Source organism: Neoarius graeffei, chromosome 7, assembly GCF_027579695.1.
Source record: "Neoarius graeffei isolate fNeoGra1 chromosome 7, fNeoGra1.pri, whole genome shotgun sequence".
In the NCBI taxonomy this organism is placed as follows: Eukaryota; Metazoa; Chordata; class Actinopteri; order Siluriformes; family Ariidae; genus Neoarius; species Neoarius graeffei.
Window position 1 is genome coordinate 92,040,891 of NC_083575.1, and position 17,444 is coordinate 92,058,334.

General features: G+C 43.3%; 1 protein-coding gene across 2 annotated transcripts in view; it reads right to left on the bottom strand.

Moving 5' to 3' along the window:
- gpm6ab (glycoprotein M6Ab) overlaps positions 1-17,444 on the bottom strand; it is a 195,619-nt gene that overhangs the window by 124,368 nt on the left and 53,807 nt on the right. Inside the window, exon 1 of one of the 2 annotated variants that reach the window (XM_060926569.1) lies at positions 1,216-1,457. The exons of the other annotated variant lie outside the window; for it this stretch is intronic. Within the exon in view, the coding sequence (XP_060782552.1) occupies positions 1,216-1,252 (37 nt within the window). The 5' untranslated portion in view covers positions 1,253-1,457. Of the gene's footprint in view, positions 1-1,215; positions 1,458-17,444 lie in introns of those variants that run through there. 2 annotated transcript variants of the gene reach the window in all.

Consider the following 17,444-nt stretch of genomic DNA (forward strand, 5'->3'; position numbering starts at 1 on the left):
CCTCTTTCTATCTGCTTGTGATTTTTGTTCAGCTCTTCTTTATCCGTTCTGTTCTTTTTTCTCTCTGTATCATCACTTCTCCCTTACACGCTGTTTGTCTGTTCTGTCGCCTTCTCTCAATATTTTTCTGTTTCTCTTTCCTCCTGGATTCTCCCCCCATCTCCTCAGCTGTATAAAGAAGTGCACACTTCTCCTGTCTTCACAGTCTTCTCTGTGCATTCGGTTTCAGTCAGGCGTGCACTCATCATGTATTCTACACACACACTTGCAGAGAGAGACAGAGAGGGGGGTTCTCTTCCTTCCTTCTTTCTCTACCTCCTTCTATTCCTCTTTTTATTTCACTCTCTGAGCATCGTTCTCATTTTCTTTCTTTCTTTCTTTCTTTCTTTCTTTCTTTCTTTCTTATTGTGTCTTTATTATTCTTTATTTTCTCTCTCTCTTAATAGAGGGAAGTTCCTCCTTTTAAATGACAGTGAGGACATTTAGAGGTTCCATTTTCATTCTCGCACACACGCACGCACACACACACACACACACTGCCACGCCCTCTGCTTCCACACTCGCAGTCCGTTATCGTGTACATCATCTCATTAATGCTGCAGAAACGTGTATCTGATATTCATGAGATTCAGTTTTCTGTTTCAGCGCCGCATCCACACACACACACACACACACACATAGCAGGAGTGTGAGATAAATCAAAGAAATGCACAAGGAACCAAACACAAACAGATCTGGACTGGAGAGAAACAGAAAAGAGAGAGACGAGAGCGGAGGGGAGAAACGGCTGCAGCATCTTGATCAGGAGAAGAATGAGAGGATGGAAGGAAAGAAAGAAGGATGTGAAGAAGGAAAACTTGAAATTAGTGCAAAAACGAGAAACCAAATGCAGGCAACTCAGTCATCTGTGTTCTTGTTCACGCTCACACTGTTAGCACAGAGATACAGAAATACACACCTGCAGTGTGCAAACACACACACACACACACACACACACACACACACACACACACCCTAAAAAACAGCTACACACCATCTCACAGCTCCAGCACTACCACCATCATCATCATCATCATCTCCATATCAATCCCAGGCTGAGATGTTATGGACCAAGGATGAACATTGATAATGAAGATGATGATGGTGATGATGGACAGATTGAACCAAGGGACGAATCAACGGATTAAAGAATAAAGAACCCGTTTCACATCATACCTTTCTGTGTCTGTCCTTCTTCCATGTTCTCCTCCATTGCGGCCCAAACTCGCCCTTCTGCACCTGATACGATTTCTTCTCCAAGTGTCGAGCGGAGCCGTCTCTACTCTCTACACTACGTGTGTGTGTGTGCACGTGTGTGTGTGTGTGTGAGAGAGACACAGAGAGTGTGTGAGGCCAGTGGTGCTCTAGGAAAGTCCTTTCACTTCTGCTTCACACACACAATCGTCTGTGCACGAAAGCTTGAGACCATTCAGACGTGTAAACCCCTCGCACCACAGAAGCAGACCATCACTAAGAGGAGGAGGAGGAGGGTGTGTGTCGGGGATCCTTCTCTGTGGCTGCCTAGCGGGTGGGATTAATGATCGCACAGTTCAGAGAGAGATAGTGTGTGTGTGTGTGTGGGGGGGGGGGGGGGGGGGGGTGTTTACAGGGCAGGTGTTTAGGACCAGTGGAGTGATGTAGTGCTGTGGCAGTGATACACAATGCTCTAAACAGACACAAACCTAACACTGGAGCAGATGGAGGGGCGGGTCCTAGGAAAAAAAAAACACACACACACACCTCTCGTTGGAGCCCCCTCCCTGCACTAAGAATAGACGAGACGCTCGCGAGCAGTGAGGTATTAATTCCACTTCTATTTACAATATGATAAAATTATTGACTGATTTAGTTCCAATACTGATTCAATACCGAACTAATACTGAGTCATTATTGATCTGATTCTGATCTGATCCTGAAAATATACTGATCCAATGATGACTAAATACTGATCTGATCCAGTACTGATTAATTACTGATCTAATTCTGATTCAATACTTCTACTGATTCAGTACAGATCTAATACGGATTCAATATTGATCTGACATTGATTCAGTACTTATCTGATTCTGATCTGACATTGATTCAATACTGTTTTGGATCCCAAACTAATACTGCTCTGATACTGAATCAGTGTTGATCAAAATCTGATTCAAAACTGATCTGATCCTAATTCAATACTTCTCATACTGATTCAGTACATAGCTGATACTGATTCACTATTAATCAGACATTGATTCAGTACTTATCTGATTCTGATCTGGCACTGATTCAATACTGTTTTGGATCCTGAACCAAATACTGTTCTGATACGAATCTGATACTGATCCAATACTGAATCAATATTGATCAAAATCTGATTCAAAACTGATCTGATACAATTCAATACTGATCAATTACTGATCTAATTCTAATTCAATACTTCTCATACTGATTCAGTACAGATCTTATACTGATTCAAGATTAATCCGACATTGACTCAGTACTTATTTGATTCTGATCCAACACTGATTCAATACTGTTTGGATCCTGAGCTGATACTGTTCTGATACTAATTTGATACTGATTCAATGCAGAACCAATGGTGATCAAAATCTGATTCAATACTGATTTGAAACTGATTAATTACTGATCTAATGCTGATTCAATACTTCTCATACTGATTCAGTACAGATCTGATACTGATTCAATATTGATCTGACATTGATTCAGTACTTATCTGATTCTGATCCAACACTGATTAAATACTGTTTGGATCCCAAACCAATACTGTTCTGATACTAATTTGATACCGACTCAATACTGAATCAATATTGATTCAAAACTGATCTGATACCAATTCAGTACTGATTAATTACTGATCTATCTATGCTTCAATACTTCTCATACTGATTCAGTACAGATCTGATACGGATTCAATATTGATCTGGCATTGATTCAGTACTTATCTGATTCTGATCCAACACTGATTAAATACTGTTTGGATCCCAAACCAATACTGTTCTGATCCTAATTCGATACTGATCCAATACTGAATCAATGTTGATCAAAATCTGATTCAATACTGAACGGATACTGATTTGAAACTGATTATTGAATTGATTCTGAACAAATACTGATCAACTGCTAATTCAATAATGATCCAATACTGATTGATGCAGCTGATACTGACAAAATACCGATTCAGTACTGATTCATTACTGCTAATACGATACTGATCCATTACCTAAACCAGTTGCTGATATCTGCAGTGTTATTTACAGTTCAACAAAAAAAACCCTGAGAATCTTTACTGGGGGGGGGCTGTCAAACACACAGAAATAGTCGTCCAAAGCTCTGGCTCCACCCACTTCACTGTAAAGGTGTCACTTGTATCACTGATTCACTGGTTTAAATAATTGATTCATGAACTGTCTTGATTCAATGATCATTACTCATCCTGAGTGTAAGAATGGATCTTATCCTGGAGATTCATATTTGTATTCATTGTGAAATGAAAATGTCACTAGCATCAGGGTCACCTGAGAGACCGTAACCATGGCACTGTGGTCACCATGACGGCAACATGGCTGAACACCTAGCAACAACAGCGTGGAGCGAGATGGCAGGATATAATGACTGGTCAGTGCTGGATTGGTCATGAGTTTATAGAAGATCGTTTAAAATTAGTTGTTTACAAACTTCAGTCTGAAAATATTATGATCCAAAAATCTGAATTATTTTTATTCCTCAAGATTTCACTACAATGATTTGGTATTGCTGTGATACTAAAAGCCACTGTGTTGTTTTTGTGTTGAAGTGAAATTAATTTTAAATGAACCCTAACCCTCTGAGGCTGTGTGTAATTAGTGCCATGATTACTTCTGACCTGTGCCATGTTTTAAGAGTGTGAGACAGAAATGTCCCTTCATCCTGATTAACTCGGAGTGTAGAGACAGTAAAGCTGATTCACACACTCGCTCAATCTTTATAACCTCATGATTCAGTTTGCACAGAGCGTTGAGCATGAGTACATAAAAACAGACCAAAAAAATACATAAATACATTCAGTTCTGATCTAATGATGGTTCAATATTCATCTAATGATACAATACTGATTCAAAACAGACTCAATTCTCATCTGAAGATGATTCAATCCTGTTTCAATACAGATTCAGTGCTGATCTAATGATTATTCAATACTGGTTCAAATTATATATATATATACGGTGTGTGTGTATATATATATATATATATATATATCACACACAGAGCTTAAGCTTACTGAGCTTAAGATTCAATACTGATCTAATGATTCAATTCAATATTGACTCAATGCTAATCTAATAATGATTCACTATGGATTCAATATTGATCTCATCTCATCTCATCATCTCTAGCTGCTTTATCCTTCTACAGGGTCGCAGGCAAGCTGGAGCCTATCCCAGCTGACTACAGGCGAAAGGCGGGGTACACCCTGGACAAGTCGCCAGGTCATCACAGGGCTGACACATAGACACAGACAACCATTCACACTCACATTCACACCTACGGTCAATTTAGAGTCACCAGTTAACCTAACCTGCATGTCTTTGGGCTGTGGGGGAAACCGGAGCACCCGGAGGAAACCCACGCGGACACGGGGAGAACATGCAAACTCCGCACAGAAAGGCCCTCGCCAGCCACGGGGCTTGAACCCGGACCGTCTTGCTGTGAGGCGACAGCGCTAACCACTACACCACCGTGCCACCCCTCAATACTGATCTAATGATTCAATATTTAATCAATAAAGAATCAGTACAGATCCAATGCTGATTGAATAAGAATCAAATTCTGATCCAACACAGACTGATTCAATACAGATTCAATACTGATCCAATGCCAGGTTGACAATGATCTTCTACTGACTCAACTGACTGACTGAAATTCTGAATCATTACTGATCTGATACTGATTAAATACTGATCCATCATTGATGTCTCATTGGTATCTACTTCAAAGATTCAAACACTGATGTGATACTGATTCAGTAAAAATCTGATACTAAATCAGTACTGATCCAGTATTGACTCAATACTCATTTAATACTGATTCAGTACTAACTCACTCATTTAATACTGATCCAGTACTGACTCAATGCTCATCTGTTATTTATTTATTTATTTTTTGTCAACTGATTAATTAAGAATCTGGTGAACAGAACTGTACCCGACTTGTCCAATGCAATTAGAATGAGAAGCTGGTAAACATAATTAGAACTGATTAGAAATGGGAAAGGAATTGATTGTGGTCAGGAGGTTGTTGGATCCGGAGCCTGTCCCAGAAACACCAAGTGTGAATCCACCCAGGGCATTATTTCATCCAATAAATTAATATAATTAAATTCAAATAAATAAAACTAAATACAGCAGATGATTCCGTTCACACAGTGGTCTCTAAACACTGCATTTCTTTTTTAATGTTAAAATAATAAATGTGTTTTGTGCTGAAAATAAGAAAAGTTTTTCCGAGCATCACGTCACCATCAGGGTTTATGAGAGTGAAACATTTATATGTACGTTTATATATCTTATATATCTGTGTGCTAAAAGCCTGTGCTCTCAGTCTCTCACCGAATGATCGATTCCACTTGTTTATTCTCTCTGCACATGACTGTGTGTGTGTGTGTGTGTGTGTGTGTGTGTGTGTGTGTGTGTTTTAAAACACTGTCAGCGTTACTGTTCCCCATAGACCTTTTCTAATAATGTGCTTCAACATCATCTCAATCCTAAGTCTCACACCTATAACAGGTACAGGGAAAAAAAAACTACTATGACAGTTCCATGTGGAGGGTGAATAAGTCTGGAACAACACACTGTGTTGCACTGTTACAGGAAAATAATCAAGGACAGGACGGTTGGCTGCATGCAGTCCTGAAGACAAAACGAACCAAACAGCTAACAAATAAAAAGCATAAATTTTGCTCCAGTTCAGACTCAAGAAACGGACTGAGCACTGCATATTTGTGCGTGTTTTTATTTCACTTTCTTTCTATCTTTGTTTCTCTTTATTCCTTTCTTTCTCTTTCTCTCTCTATTCCTTTATTTCTATTTATTTCTCTTTCTATCTTTCTTTATTTCTCTCTTTTTCTTTTCCTCTCTTTCATTTCTCTCTCTCTATTCCTGTCTTTCTATTTATTTTTTTCCTCTTTCTATCTTTCTTTATTTCTCTTTTTCCATTTCTTTCCATATCTCATCTCATTATCTGTAGCCGCTTTATCCTGTTCTACAGGGTCGCAGGCAAGCTGGAGCCTATCCCAGCTGACTACGGGCGAAAGGCGGGGTACACCCTGGACAAGTCGCCAGGTCATCACAGGGCTGACACACAGACACAGACAACCATTCACACCCACATTCACACCTACGCTCAATTTAGGTGGGGTTTACATTAGACCGTATCAGCGGATCATCAGATTAACGTTTTTAAAACGATTCGCGTGCACACAGCAACGCCAATACACGATTCGCATGCACACAGCAATGCCAAAATACGGATACGCTCGGCTCCGCAGGCATCCTGCGCTCCAAATCACTCCGCCCTGAACAGCGAGTGCCCTCTGGAGGGTGCGCACTCCGGCCCTGCGCAGCTCACAGAGCACACGAGTGAAGCGCACGAGCAGTGATTCGGGACTGAGCCGCTGTGTGTGTGATCCCAGTGCATGTCGGGCATGCGCGTCACTTACCACTTGCAAGTGGAAGGATGGCAAGCCTAAAGACAATCATAACTACACAATGGGCAGTATTTGCAGTATTTTCATACTTTTATACTCTTTAATGAAAGGTGATACAAGGCGGAAGTCCGCGCCGTTTTTCAGCAGTCGCGTCACATGACCAACGCCAGCGAATCAGGAAGGTGGATGTCACAGTGACGTTGTCCAATGACGACGCCAGCTAGAGCTCAGCACAGCGTATCCGCGTATTCTCAATGTTTACACAGCACCGGACCAGACACAATCTGGATTGAATACGTGGACCCTGGCGGATTCCCGTTTCCAGGCGTTTTAATGTAAACGGACAGTGCATCCACGAAGAAAATGAGACAGATACGGTCTAATGTAAACTTGGCCTTAGAGTCACCAGTTAACCTAACCTGCATGTCTTTGGACTGTGGGGGAAACTGGAGCACACCCACGCAGACAACATGCAAACTCCACACAGAAAGGCCCTCGCCAGCCACGGGGCTCGAACCCAGACCTGCTTGCTGTGAGGCAACAGCGCTAACCACTACACCACCGTGCCGCCTTCTTTCCATATCTTTCTCTCTATTTCTTTTCTTATCTTTCTCACTCTCTCTTTTCCTCTCTCATTTCTCTCTCTGTTTCTTTCCATATCTCTCTCGCTCTCTCTTTTTTCTTTCTCTTTGAATTTCTTTCAATTTCTTTCTTTCTTTCCCTCTTAGGAGTAATACAGCTGAAAAGCTCTTCTAATATCTCCAGGGCCTCCTGTGCCATGCTGCAGAGAGGAATCATTAATCCCAGCTACACACACACACACACACACACACACACGGTCTTGTCCACGCCCAGTTCTGACACCTGGAGTAGTTTATAGCTGCCTCCATAGCAAGGGGATTTGGCCCAGCATCGTTTTCAGTAAGGCAAATCCACACTACATTTTCTGCACTCATGCCGGCTGAGATCCGCATCTTAAAAACGATTGGTAGTACTGTGCTTAACCCTGACAGCAAATTTTGTTCGGCCTGCATCTGGCACAGACCAGCCTTAAAATCCGGCCTGGATGCGCATGCCGAATCTGGACCAGCTTAGGTATGCAGAACAGCCCAAATGCAGCCCAGATATGGGCTTTACTGAAGGTATGTATCATATGTATTGTTTATTTTTTTGAAAGCTTAAGCCTGATTGCATGCACACATTTTGTAGAGTGTAATCATTGTAATGGCATGGCTATACTATCAGCCTAAACGATAGTACATCCAAATTTATCAGCAATGTAGACAGTGTTTATTGTGGAAATAAATAAACATTGGTTGCCCCCTTCTTTAGACTGCAAGTTGGCCTAGTGGTTATGTGTCCACCTCTCTACTGGGAGATCATGAGTTCTATTCACAGTCAGGTCATACCAAAGCCCATCACAAAAATAGTACCTACTGCCATCTGGTGAGGCACACTGCAATACAGATGCAAGTACTGAGTCAAACTCTTGCGGTTACCAGACAACCCGCCCCCCACTGTAACCCTAGCTATATAATAAGTGAAAGGCTGAGGGCTAGAGAAACAGAGATTGGTGCTGCAGCCTCAAAGAGTTGGGTAGTACTGGGACAGGAGAAGACCAGATCCTGGTGTGGGAGGGACTTTGACTTGACTTGCCCCCTTCTTTAACTGGAACATTTGGTACGGAATCTGGTTTGCATCTGCCATTGGCCCAGATCTGGCACGGATGCATTTTGCATCTGGTTCATACCCGGCTGCCGCATCTGGGCCGGATGATGAGGCCCAGGTTTGAGCCGTTGTGCATACCTGTATGCTGGCCCAGATCCGGCATGCGCATCTGGGCCGGATTTTTAAGGATGGTCCGTGCCAGATGTGGGCCAAACAAAATTTGCTGTCAGGGTGGTGGTGTTGTTGTGGAGCTGAGCTCTTTAGAGCAGGACTCATACACACCTCTGTCTCAGGGAATAATGTTCAGGATTCAGCCTCATCTCAAACATGAGCACAATGATGACAAACTTGTAAACTCCAAACTACACACACAGTGAAAACTCCAGCCCCCGATTACAGCTGCTGTGTATCGCTGAATAAAACACCAGCAGAAAGACAAAGTAGTAGGCAAGCGTTCATTTGTGTGACAAACAGCCGCGATTGAGGTTCTCACTTTCAAGCAAACCAGGTTTGACCTGGTAAAGCAACAATGATTCCTTCAACCAGTCCTGTGGGGTCATCATCAGATGTTTCTTCAATTTCTGACTCACAACTTTAACTGTGATACGGTCTCATTTACTGCAGGAATGGAAGGAACACTCATCACAGTGGACTCGTCTTATCCTGTCAAATTAAATGTACAAAGAGACACTGCAAAGACAAATAAAGCTCTGTCATAATGTCCCATTTTATTTTATTTAAAAAGGTACTGACTGCAGAGTCATCTGAATTAAGTCATCTAATAATAATTATATACAGTGCATGGCATTTTCCTCTGTCTCACAAGAACAAGATCATGCGGATGTGATGTGATCATTCTGATGTCCTGAGGGTCACTTTTTCCATTTTGGGACCATTTTCCTCCACCTTGAGGTAAACAGTACAACCCTACGGAAATAAGAAACAGCTGAACGCATGGATATTTAACTAATGAGCATAACCATGGAACTGCATCATGCCAAGATGGCGACGTGTGGAAAACATCGTAACTCTGCATCGACCTCGGAGTTTTGAGTTGCAGGGATGTAATTTGTGTTTGATATTCGCAAATAGATCTGTGAAACAAAAGACAAATATTTATAGCCTTTCTCTGTTCCTGCTTTTGGGTTCTCATTTCTTTCTCTGTAACATTCGATGTATAACTCCATACTTGATACCATGGAGTCGAGCCCATGCATTTTAAGGCTAAGATAGCTAAGCACTAGCTAGAATGATTTAGTTATCTGCCCAGAAAAATGACACATTATCTAGCCTTGCTCTATCTTGCAGTTGCACTCACTAGGCAAGCTTTCCTTTTCTTTTCCACTGGCTTTTAGCTGGAGGGAGAGCAGAGTCTGCCATGTTTGCCCATGCCGACTTGTTTTGGTTAAAAGTAGCTCAAACATGCCTCATGGTGATCATGTGCTGCTTACTTGCTTCAGCGATCTCTGTAATTGTAAAATGCAGGACGCTTTTTATCTCAGCAAAACATTTACACACAGGATACACAGGGTGTGTGTGTGTGTGTGGAGCAGCGAAACATTTTGAAACTCCAACAGCAAGAGAAATAGAACATTTTCCCCAGAATTCAATTTTGCAGTAACGCAGCACGCAGTATTGCGGAAGCGCTCTTCCGTATTATCTCCTGGATCGGGATTCCGAAAGAAATCCTGACAGACCAAGGCACTTCATTTATGTCACGCACACTGCGAGAGCTATATGGGTTGTTGGGAATTAAATCCGTCCGCACCAGTGTTTATCACCCAGAAACAGATGGTTTGGTAGAGAGGTTCAATCAGACACTTAAAAATCTAATTCGGAAGTTTGTAAGTGAAGATGCACGTAATTGGGACAGATGGCTCGAGCCCCTGTTATTTGCAGTACGAGAGGTCCCGCAAGCCTCCATGGGATTTTCCCCGTTTGAATTATTATATGGGCAAAAGCCGCGTGGCATCTTGGACGTGCTGCAGGAAAACTGGGAGGAGGGACCATCACCTAGCAAAAACGAAATTTAATACATTCTCGAGCTGCACGCAAAGCTCCACACCCTCACGCACTTAACCCAGGAGAATTTGCGGCAGGCACAAGAACGTCAAGCCTGGCTGTACGACAGGGGCACGCACCTTAGAGAGTTCACTCCGGGAGACAAAGTACTCATATTATTGCCCACATCGAGTTCCAAATTAGTTACCAAGTGGCAAGGGCCCTTCGAGGTCACACGGTGAGTCACGGACGTTGACTATGAGGTGAGGTGAATGGATAGAGGCGAGGCTCTACAAATATACCACCTCAACCTATTAAAGCGTTGGAATGAGGGGGTCCCTGTGGTGTTGGCGTCAGTAGTTCTGGAGAAGGCAGAGCTGGGGCTGGAGGTAAAAACAACCAAAACTACAACTTGAACCACTTGTGGAGACCCTTGTGGAGACCACCTCTCACTGGCCCAACTCACAGAGGTAGCCAAGTTGTAGGAGGAATTTTCTGACATGTTCTCGCCCCTTCCCGGCCACACCCACCTCATAGAACACCACACTGAAATGCCCCTGGGGGTGGGGGTGCGCAGCCGCCTGTACCACTTACCCGAACACAAAAAAAGGTGGTTCGGGACAAACTCAAGGCCATGCTCGATATGGGCAGAATCAAGGAGTCACACAGTGACTGGAGCAGCCCAGTGGTCCTGGTACCCAAGGCAGATGGGTCGGTCCGGTTCCGTGTGGACTATAGAAAAGTCAGTCCCCCCAGGATTTCGTGTGCCTTTTTTGTGATTGTTGTGGGCTAAAATGTCTGATGTTGCGGGGGGTTTTCCAAAAAATTGCGATGGAAGTTGCGGTGTTTTTTAGATTTTTGTTGCGATTACATTGCGGGAGGAAGTGAAAGTTGCGAGAAATTGTTGCGATTTTCTCTTTTTGTGATTAAAATTGAGCGATATGTTAAATATTAAGTTATTACTGAAAAAATATTGATTAAAAAAACAAAGACACTGAGAAATGGTCCTATAAACAACTTTACCAATATAAAAGATTACCAGGACTACAAAAATGCAGAAAAATAGGCTTTACTTATCCAAATGCACCTGTTGGTTCAAAAGTTAAAGTGCATAGAACCTCACAGCACAACATGAAGTTACCTTAAAATATAATATAAATGCCTCAGCTTTCATGTAAGAAAAAAACTATTAATACTAGTACTGTGTGCAGGCAGTCTCTCCTGAAGACTAAATTAAACAATAATTATAAACTAATAAAATAAATGGCTCAGGCTTCATAGAAGAAAAAAAAAACAATTTGAACAGAATCTCACAGTATGATGCTGAAGCTGCCTAAACAATGGAAAATAAAATTCCATTTTGGCATAAATGTTGGCATCCATTAATTTCTTGTATTAAGTAAAAAATAATGTAAAGTGCACACAGTCTTCACTGTAAACATAACACACTTTCAGTAACAGAATTTAAGCCTATATAAACACTGACTCGCACATGCTGCTTCTCTTGAACGTATACATGGAAGTAAGGCGGAAGGTAGTTTGTCGACGTCACCTCAAGACGACGCCAACGATTGGTCAAATTTGCGGGAAAGTTGCGGTGATTGGATATAATTGCAACACTGCCCTGAATTTGCAGGGATTGGTTGAATTTGCGTTGATGTTGCAAATCGCAACATAGCGAAATCCTGGAGGGTCTGAAAAGTCAACACAGTGTCTAAATTCGACGCGTACCTAATGCCTTGCATTGATGAGTTGCTCAATCGGTTAGGTGTGGCTCGCTTTTATTCGACACTGGATTTGACGAAGGGATATTGGCAGATCCCCTTGACTCCTCTATCCGGAGAGAAAACAGCCTTTTCCACACCATTTGGATTACACCAGTTTGTCATGCTTCCTTTTGGGTTGTTTGGGGCTCCTGCTATGTTGCAGCGGCTCATGGACAAGATCCTCCGCTCCCACACCACCTATGCAGCAGCCTACTTGGATGATATAATCATATACAGCAGTGACTGGCCGCGGTACCTGGAACACCTTAGGGCCATCCTAGAGTTGCTGAGGCAGGCAGGTCTCATAGCCAATCCGGAAAAGTGTGCAGTTGGGCAGGTGGAAGTACGGTATCTGGGTTTCCACTTGGGTCATGGGCAGATGCGTCCCCAAATTGACAAGTCAGCAGTGATTGCGGCCTGCCCAAGGCCTAAGACCAAAAAGGGGGTAAGACAGTTCCTGGGGCTGGCTGGCTACTATCGTAGGTTCGTACCTAATTATTCAGACATCACCAGCCCGCTGACTGATCTCACTAAAATGGGAGCACCAGATCCGGTCCAGTGGACCGAGCACTGTCAACAGGCTTTCACCAGGGTAAAGGCTGCACTGTGTGTGGGGGCCACTCTTACACCCCCCTGACTTCTCTCTCCCCTTTATTTTGCAAATGGATGCATGGGACAGAGGGCTGGGGGCCGTTTTGTCCTAGGAGATGGAGGGCAAGGAATGCCCCATGCTGTACATCAGCCGCAAGCTCTCGATGCGCTAGAGTAAGCACAGCACCATCGAGAAAGAGTGCTTGGCCAGCAAGTGGGTGGTCCTCACTCTCTGGTACTACCTGCTGGGGCACCCTTTCACCCTCTGTTTGGACCACGCGCCCCTCCAGTGGCTCCACCACATGAAAGATGCCAATGCACAGATCACCCATTGGTATCTAGCCCTCCAGCCATTTAAATTCAAGGTGGTCCACAGGCTGGGGAAACAGATGGTAGTGGTGGATGTCCTGTCCCATGGGGGGCACTGCAGGCTGGACGGTGGAGGTATGTGGCAGCAGGGGCATGGGCTAGCATCGGTTTGTGAATGGAGGGCGGGGCCAGGGAAGGTGAGTGGCAAAATCAATGCACCTGTGGGTAATTAATGTTGTGTGTTTGTGTTGCAGTGACAGAGGATAGAAAAGGAGGGAAAGAGCAGAGAGAAAGGAGCTCTCCCGACCAGAACACATGTGAGTGTGTTGCGTGTGTGACTGTGAGAGTGTGAGTGCATAAAGCTGAAAAGCTACGAAGACAAATAAAATAAAGTGTGTGTGTGAACATCAAACTCCTGCCTGCTGTGCTTCTGTACTCCACCCACATCATGGAACTGTTACAATGGGTTAAATAGTACATCACCAATAAGGCACTGGCAGCAGGACGCTTTTCGGTGCAATGTGGCAGATGAACCCAACAGGGTCAGTGGCACACCACCAGATGGCATGCGAAAGAGCCACTCAAATGGCCAATGGATAGCATCACTCAGCAAGTCAGTTGCCACTGCAGGGCAACTTCCATACCCGTCAGGTCTGTGGCACTTTTTTGCACCACTTGGCATCAGGTGTAGAGGTCCAGAGAAACAACATGATGGGGACACAACATCATTTGTCTTACCTTACTGTGCAAGGTGCTTCATTAGGAAAGAATAATAAGTCTGGTGCGCTCTGGTGCAGGCCTCGCGGGCCATCTGCATTTCTATGCATCCTAATGAAGCAGTCATCATTAGGGTTGTCCTGATCCGATTGCGTGATCGGAAATCGGCCCCGATCACGTGACTGTGGACTCGATTCGGACTCGGGCGTTAGGTTCCGATCAGGTATCGGATAAACTGAGGCGCGGGATTTGCTGCTATGTCTGCTGTGTGGAGATATTTCCGAGTGAATGAGGAGAACGATGCCGTAGCAAACTGTGAGCTTTGCAAACTCGGGATCTTGAGAGGTGGGAAAACAAAGGGTGCGTTTAACACAACTAATTTAATAAGACACCTAAAAAACAAGCACCCGACCCAGTACAATGAGTTCAGTGTGGCAAACAAGCCAACCAGCCAGCCAACACTCAAAGAAACTTTGAAAAGGAAAGAGAAAATGCCCAGCGACAGTAATAAGGCAAAACAAATTACAGAAAAGATTGCCCAAATGATAGCGATGAGTGACCAACCATTCTCCCTGGTAGAGGACACTGGATTTCTCCTGCTTTTAGAGCACCTGGAACCTAGGTACAATATGCCCTCACATCACTACTTCGTTGAAAAAGCACTGCCAGCACTACAGAAAAAGATCCATGACAAGCTACTTGTGCAATTAGCAGAGGCATCTGATGTCGCGTTTACCACAGACATCTGGAGTTCCTCTGTGTGTCCGATGTCATTACTAAGTCTCACTGCGCAATGGGTAGACAGCAAGTTTGTTTTACGTCGTGCGACCTTGCATGTCAGGGAATTCCGTGGATCCCACACAGCAGAACGTATCCAGCAGGCGATAGAAGAGATGCTAAACAACTGGGGAATCGACAAAAAACGAGTGCATGTCATTTTGCGAGATAATGCTGCAAATATGAAGAGAGCCATGCTGGATTTGGGAGTACAGAGTGTGGGCTGTGTCGCGCATTCTTGTCAGCTCGTTGTGCATGAAGGCCTGCTTTCACAGCGTAGTGTCACAGACACACTAGCCAACGCGAGGAAGCTCGTAGGCCATTTCAAGCACTCGCCGCTGGCCTACTCCCGTCTGGAAGACATACAGATGGACTTGAACATGGATGTCAAGCGCCTGAAGCAAGATGTACAGGTGAGATTTCTGTTTTCATTCTCATTCCAATTCCATTATTTATTTCTATTCACGTTGCTCTGCACCTGGTTTGCCAACAGAATTTCTTTGTAATAGTAGTGAAGTGAAGCATACTCTGAATACAGTTTATTATGATATGGAATGAACCTTATTTTCATTATAGAATATGAGAACTGTATAACAATAATACAAATTATTTTTAATTTTTTAATACAAATTATTATTATTATGGTATTATTTCTGATGTGCAGACAAGATGGAACAGCAGCTATTACATGCTGCAGAGTCTACTGGAACAAAAACGGGCTCTCAGTAAGTATGCTGCTGAGCGCACCCTACCAGCAACACTGACTGCCCACCAATGGGAGCTCATGACAAAGACAGCAGAGGTTCTCGCTCCCTTTGAAGAACTGACCAGAGATGTGAGCAGAGAGACTGCATCTGCAGCTGATGTTATTCCTACCATCGCTGGTAATTTTTATTTATTATTTTATTTTGTAACATGTTTGAAACAATCCATTAACAAACTATCCCTTTCATTCATTCATTCATTAGTCCTCAGACGTGTCTTGTCTCGTGAGGATGACCATGACCAGGGGATCAGGACCATGAAGAGGACTCTCCTGGAGGCAGTGGAGAAGCGCTTTGCTGATGTGGAAACAGAGCCCATCTTCTACATGGCCACGCTACTAGACCCCAGATACAAAGATGGGCAAGTACACTTAAATTAAAACGCCCCATTTGGTCAACATGTTATCACCAGTAATATGAGCCAATATTTTATTTCCCTTTTAATTTAGAGTTAGTTATATGGTGATTTTAATTGTTTATTAATTTATTGAGCACATGTGTAATTCAATTGTACTGAACTACTGTGCTATGTGGTGTCTTTTTTAGGTTGTTTTGAAGTGTAAGTAATGGTACATTTATCTATTTTCAGTTTCTTCAACAAGGCAGGCCACCTGACGCTTGCCAAAGACAATCTCATCCAGGAGGTGGCGAAGATGGAGGAGAGGTGGGCCACCAGTGAAGAGCCAGAGGCCACAGCAGAGCCAGTGAGCAAGTCCCCATGTTTTGAAGAATGCAGCAGCCTGGCCAGTGCCTTTGAGGAGATCTTGCAAGAGAGGCAGTCACAGGCCCGGTCAGTGAGTACCACATCAGCAGAGGTGCAGGTGCAGACCTACTTCTCACAGCAAACCACCCCCAAGAGGAGCAATCCCCTTCAGTACTGGAAGGATCATGCTGCTCAGTTCCCATCACTTGCTGCTGTTGCTACCAAGTATCTCTGTGCCCCCTGCAGCTCTGTGGACAGCGAAAGACTTTTTAGTGCTGTCGCAAATGTCCTTGATGAGAAAAGGAACCGGCTCTCATCTGACCATGTTGAGATGCTAATTTTCATCAAGAAAAACATACATACTATTTTGTAAATGTAGAGAAGGAGAATACGAGTTAGATTGAAGTTCCAAAAAGCACAATACAGGCCTGACTTGATTGCAGTAACTTTTATTTGCGCATTTATTTGCATTTGATATTTTGATGCCATGCCTATTTTTAAGTTAAGCAGCTATTTGTTTTAATACTAGACTATTGAGTCTTTAATGTTGCACTAGGTTCTAATGTTGCACTATTCCTAATGTGAAGAAAATTTTATTCTATTTCTGAGTTGTTCTGACTTGAGACTGTAATTCAACCTACCTCATAGAAGTTGGTGGAAAAAAATAAAAATAAGGGACATCCTGGATTTTATTGTTTGCTCTTAGTTCATTTCATAATGTTCTATAGAAGTATCGGATCGGGACTCGGTATCGGCAGATACTCAAAATCAAATGACTCGGACTCGGGGGCAAAAAAACGTGATCGGGACATCCCTAGTCATCATTGTTAGCGATTGACATCCGGCAACTTCTCAGAGTTGGAACTGGGGTGACAAAAGTGTCGAATCATGTTTCACCAGGAAGTGGAGAGAACTCAGGATTTAAACTGTCGACATAACTCTGAATCTAAGGCTACGGTCACACTACAGCTCGCAATGCTTTGCAATGGGTTATTAATGAAAATTAGACATTTTGCTGGTGATGCTTTCCTGAGCTTTGGGAAGTATTCCCAAACCCACCTGTGAGTATTCGTTGTTTAGTTTGCCATTGAAAACATCACTACCAAATTTCAATCCATGCAGTGACATTTTTTGCAATGTTTCTGGCCACTCATGAGGTGGAGACACACCAAAAACCAATTCGCAGAGCTCGGAGAACATTTGCCGTGCATCACATGATTGGTGGTGATGATCGCAATTTTTCATTGCCAAGTATTTGCCAATTAAGCCCATCGCGAGCTGTAGTGTGACCAGGGCTGAAGTTTTAGTACCGGTAGCTTTAGGACTGCAATTTTATTAGCTGCTGTTTCCACGCAAGTGTGCATTGGTTTCTTAATAAAAAACAAACATTTGAGCACTATGACTCTGTGAGCCTTATCCACTAA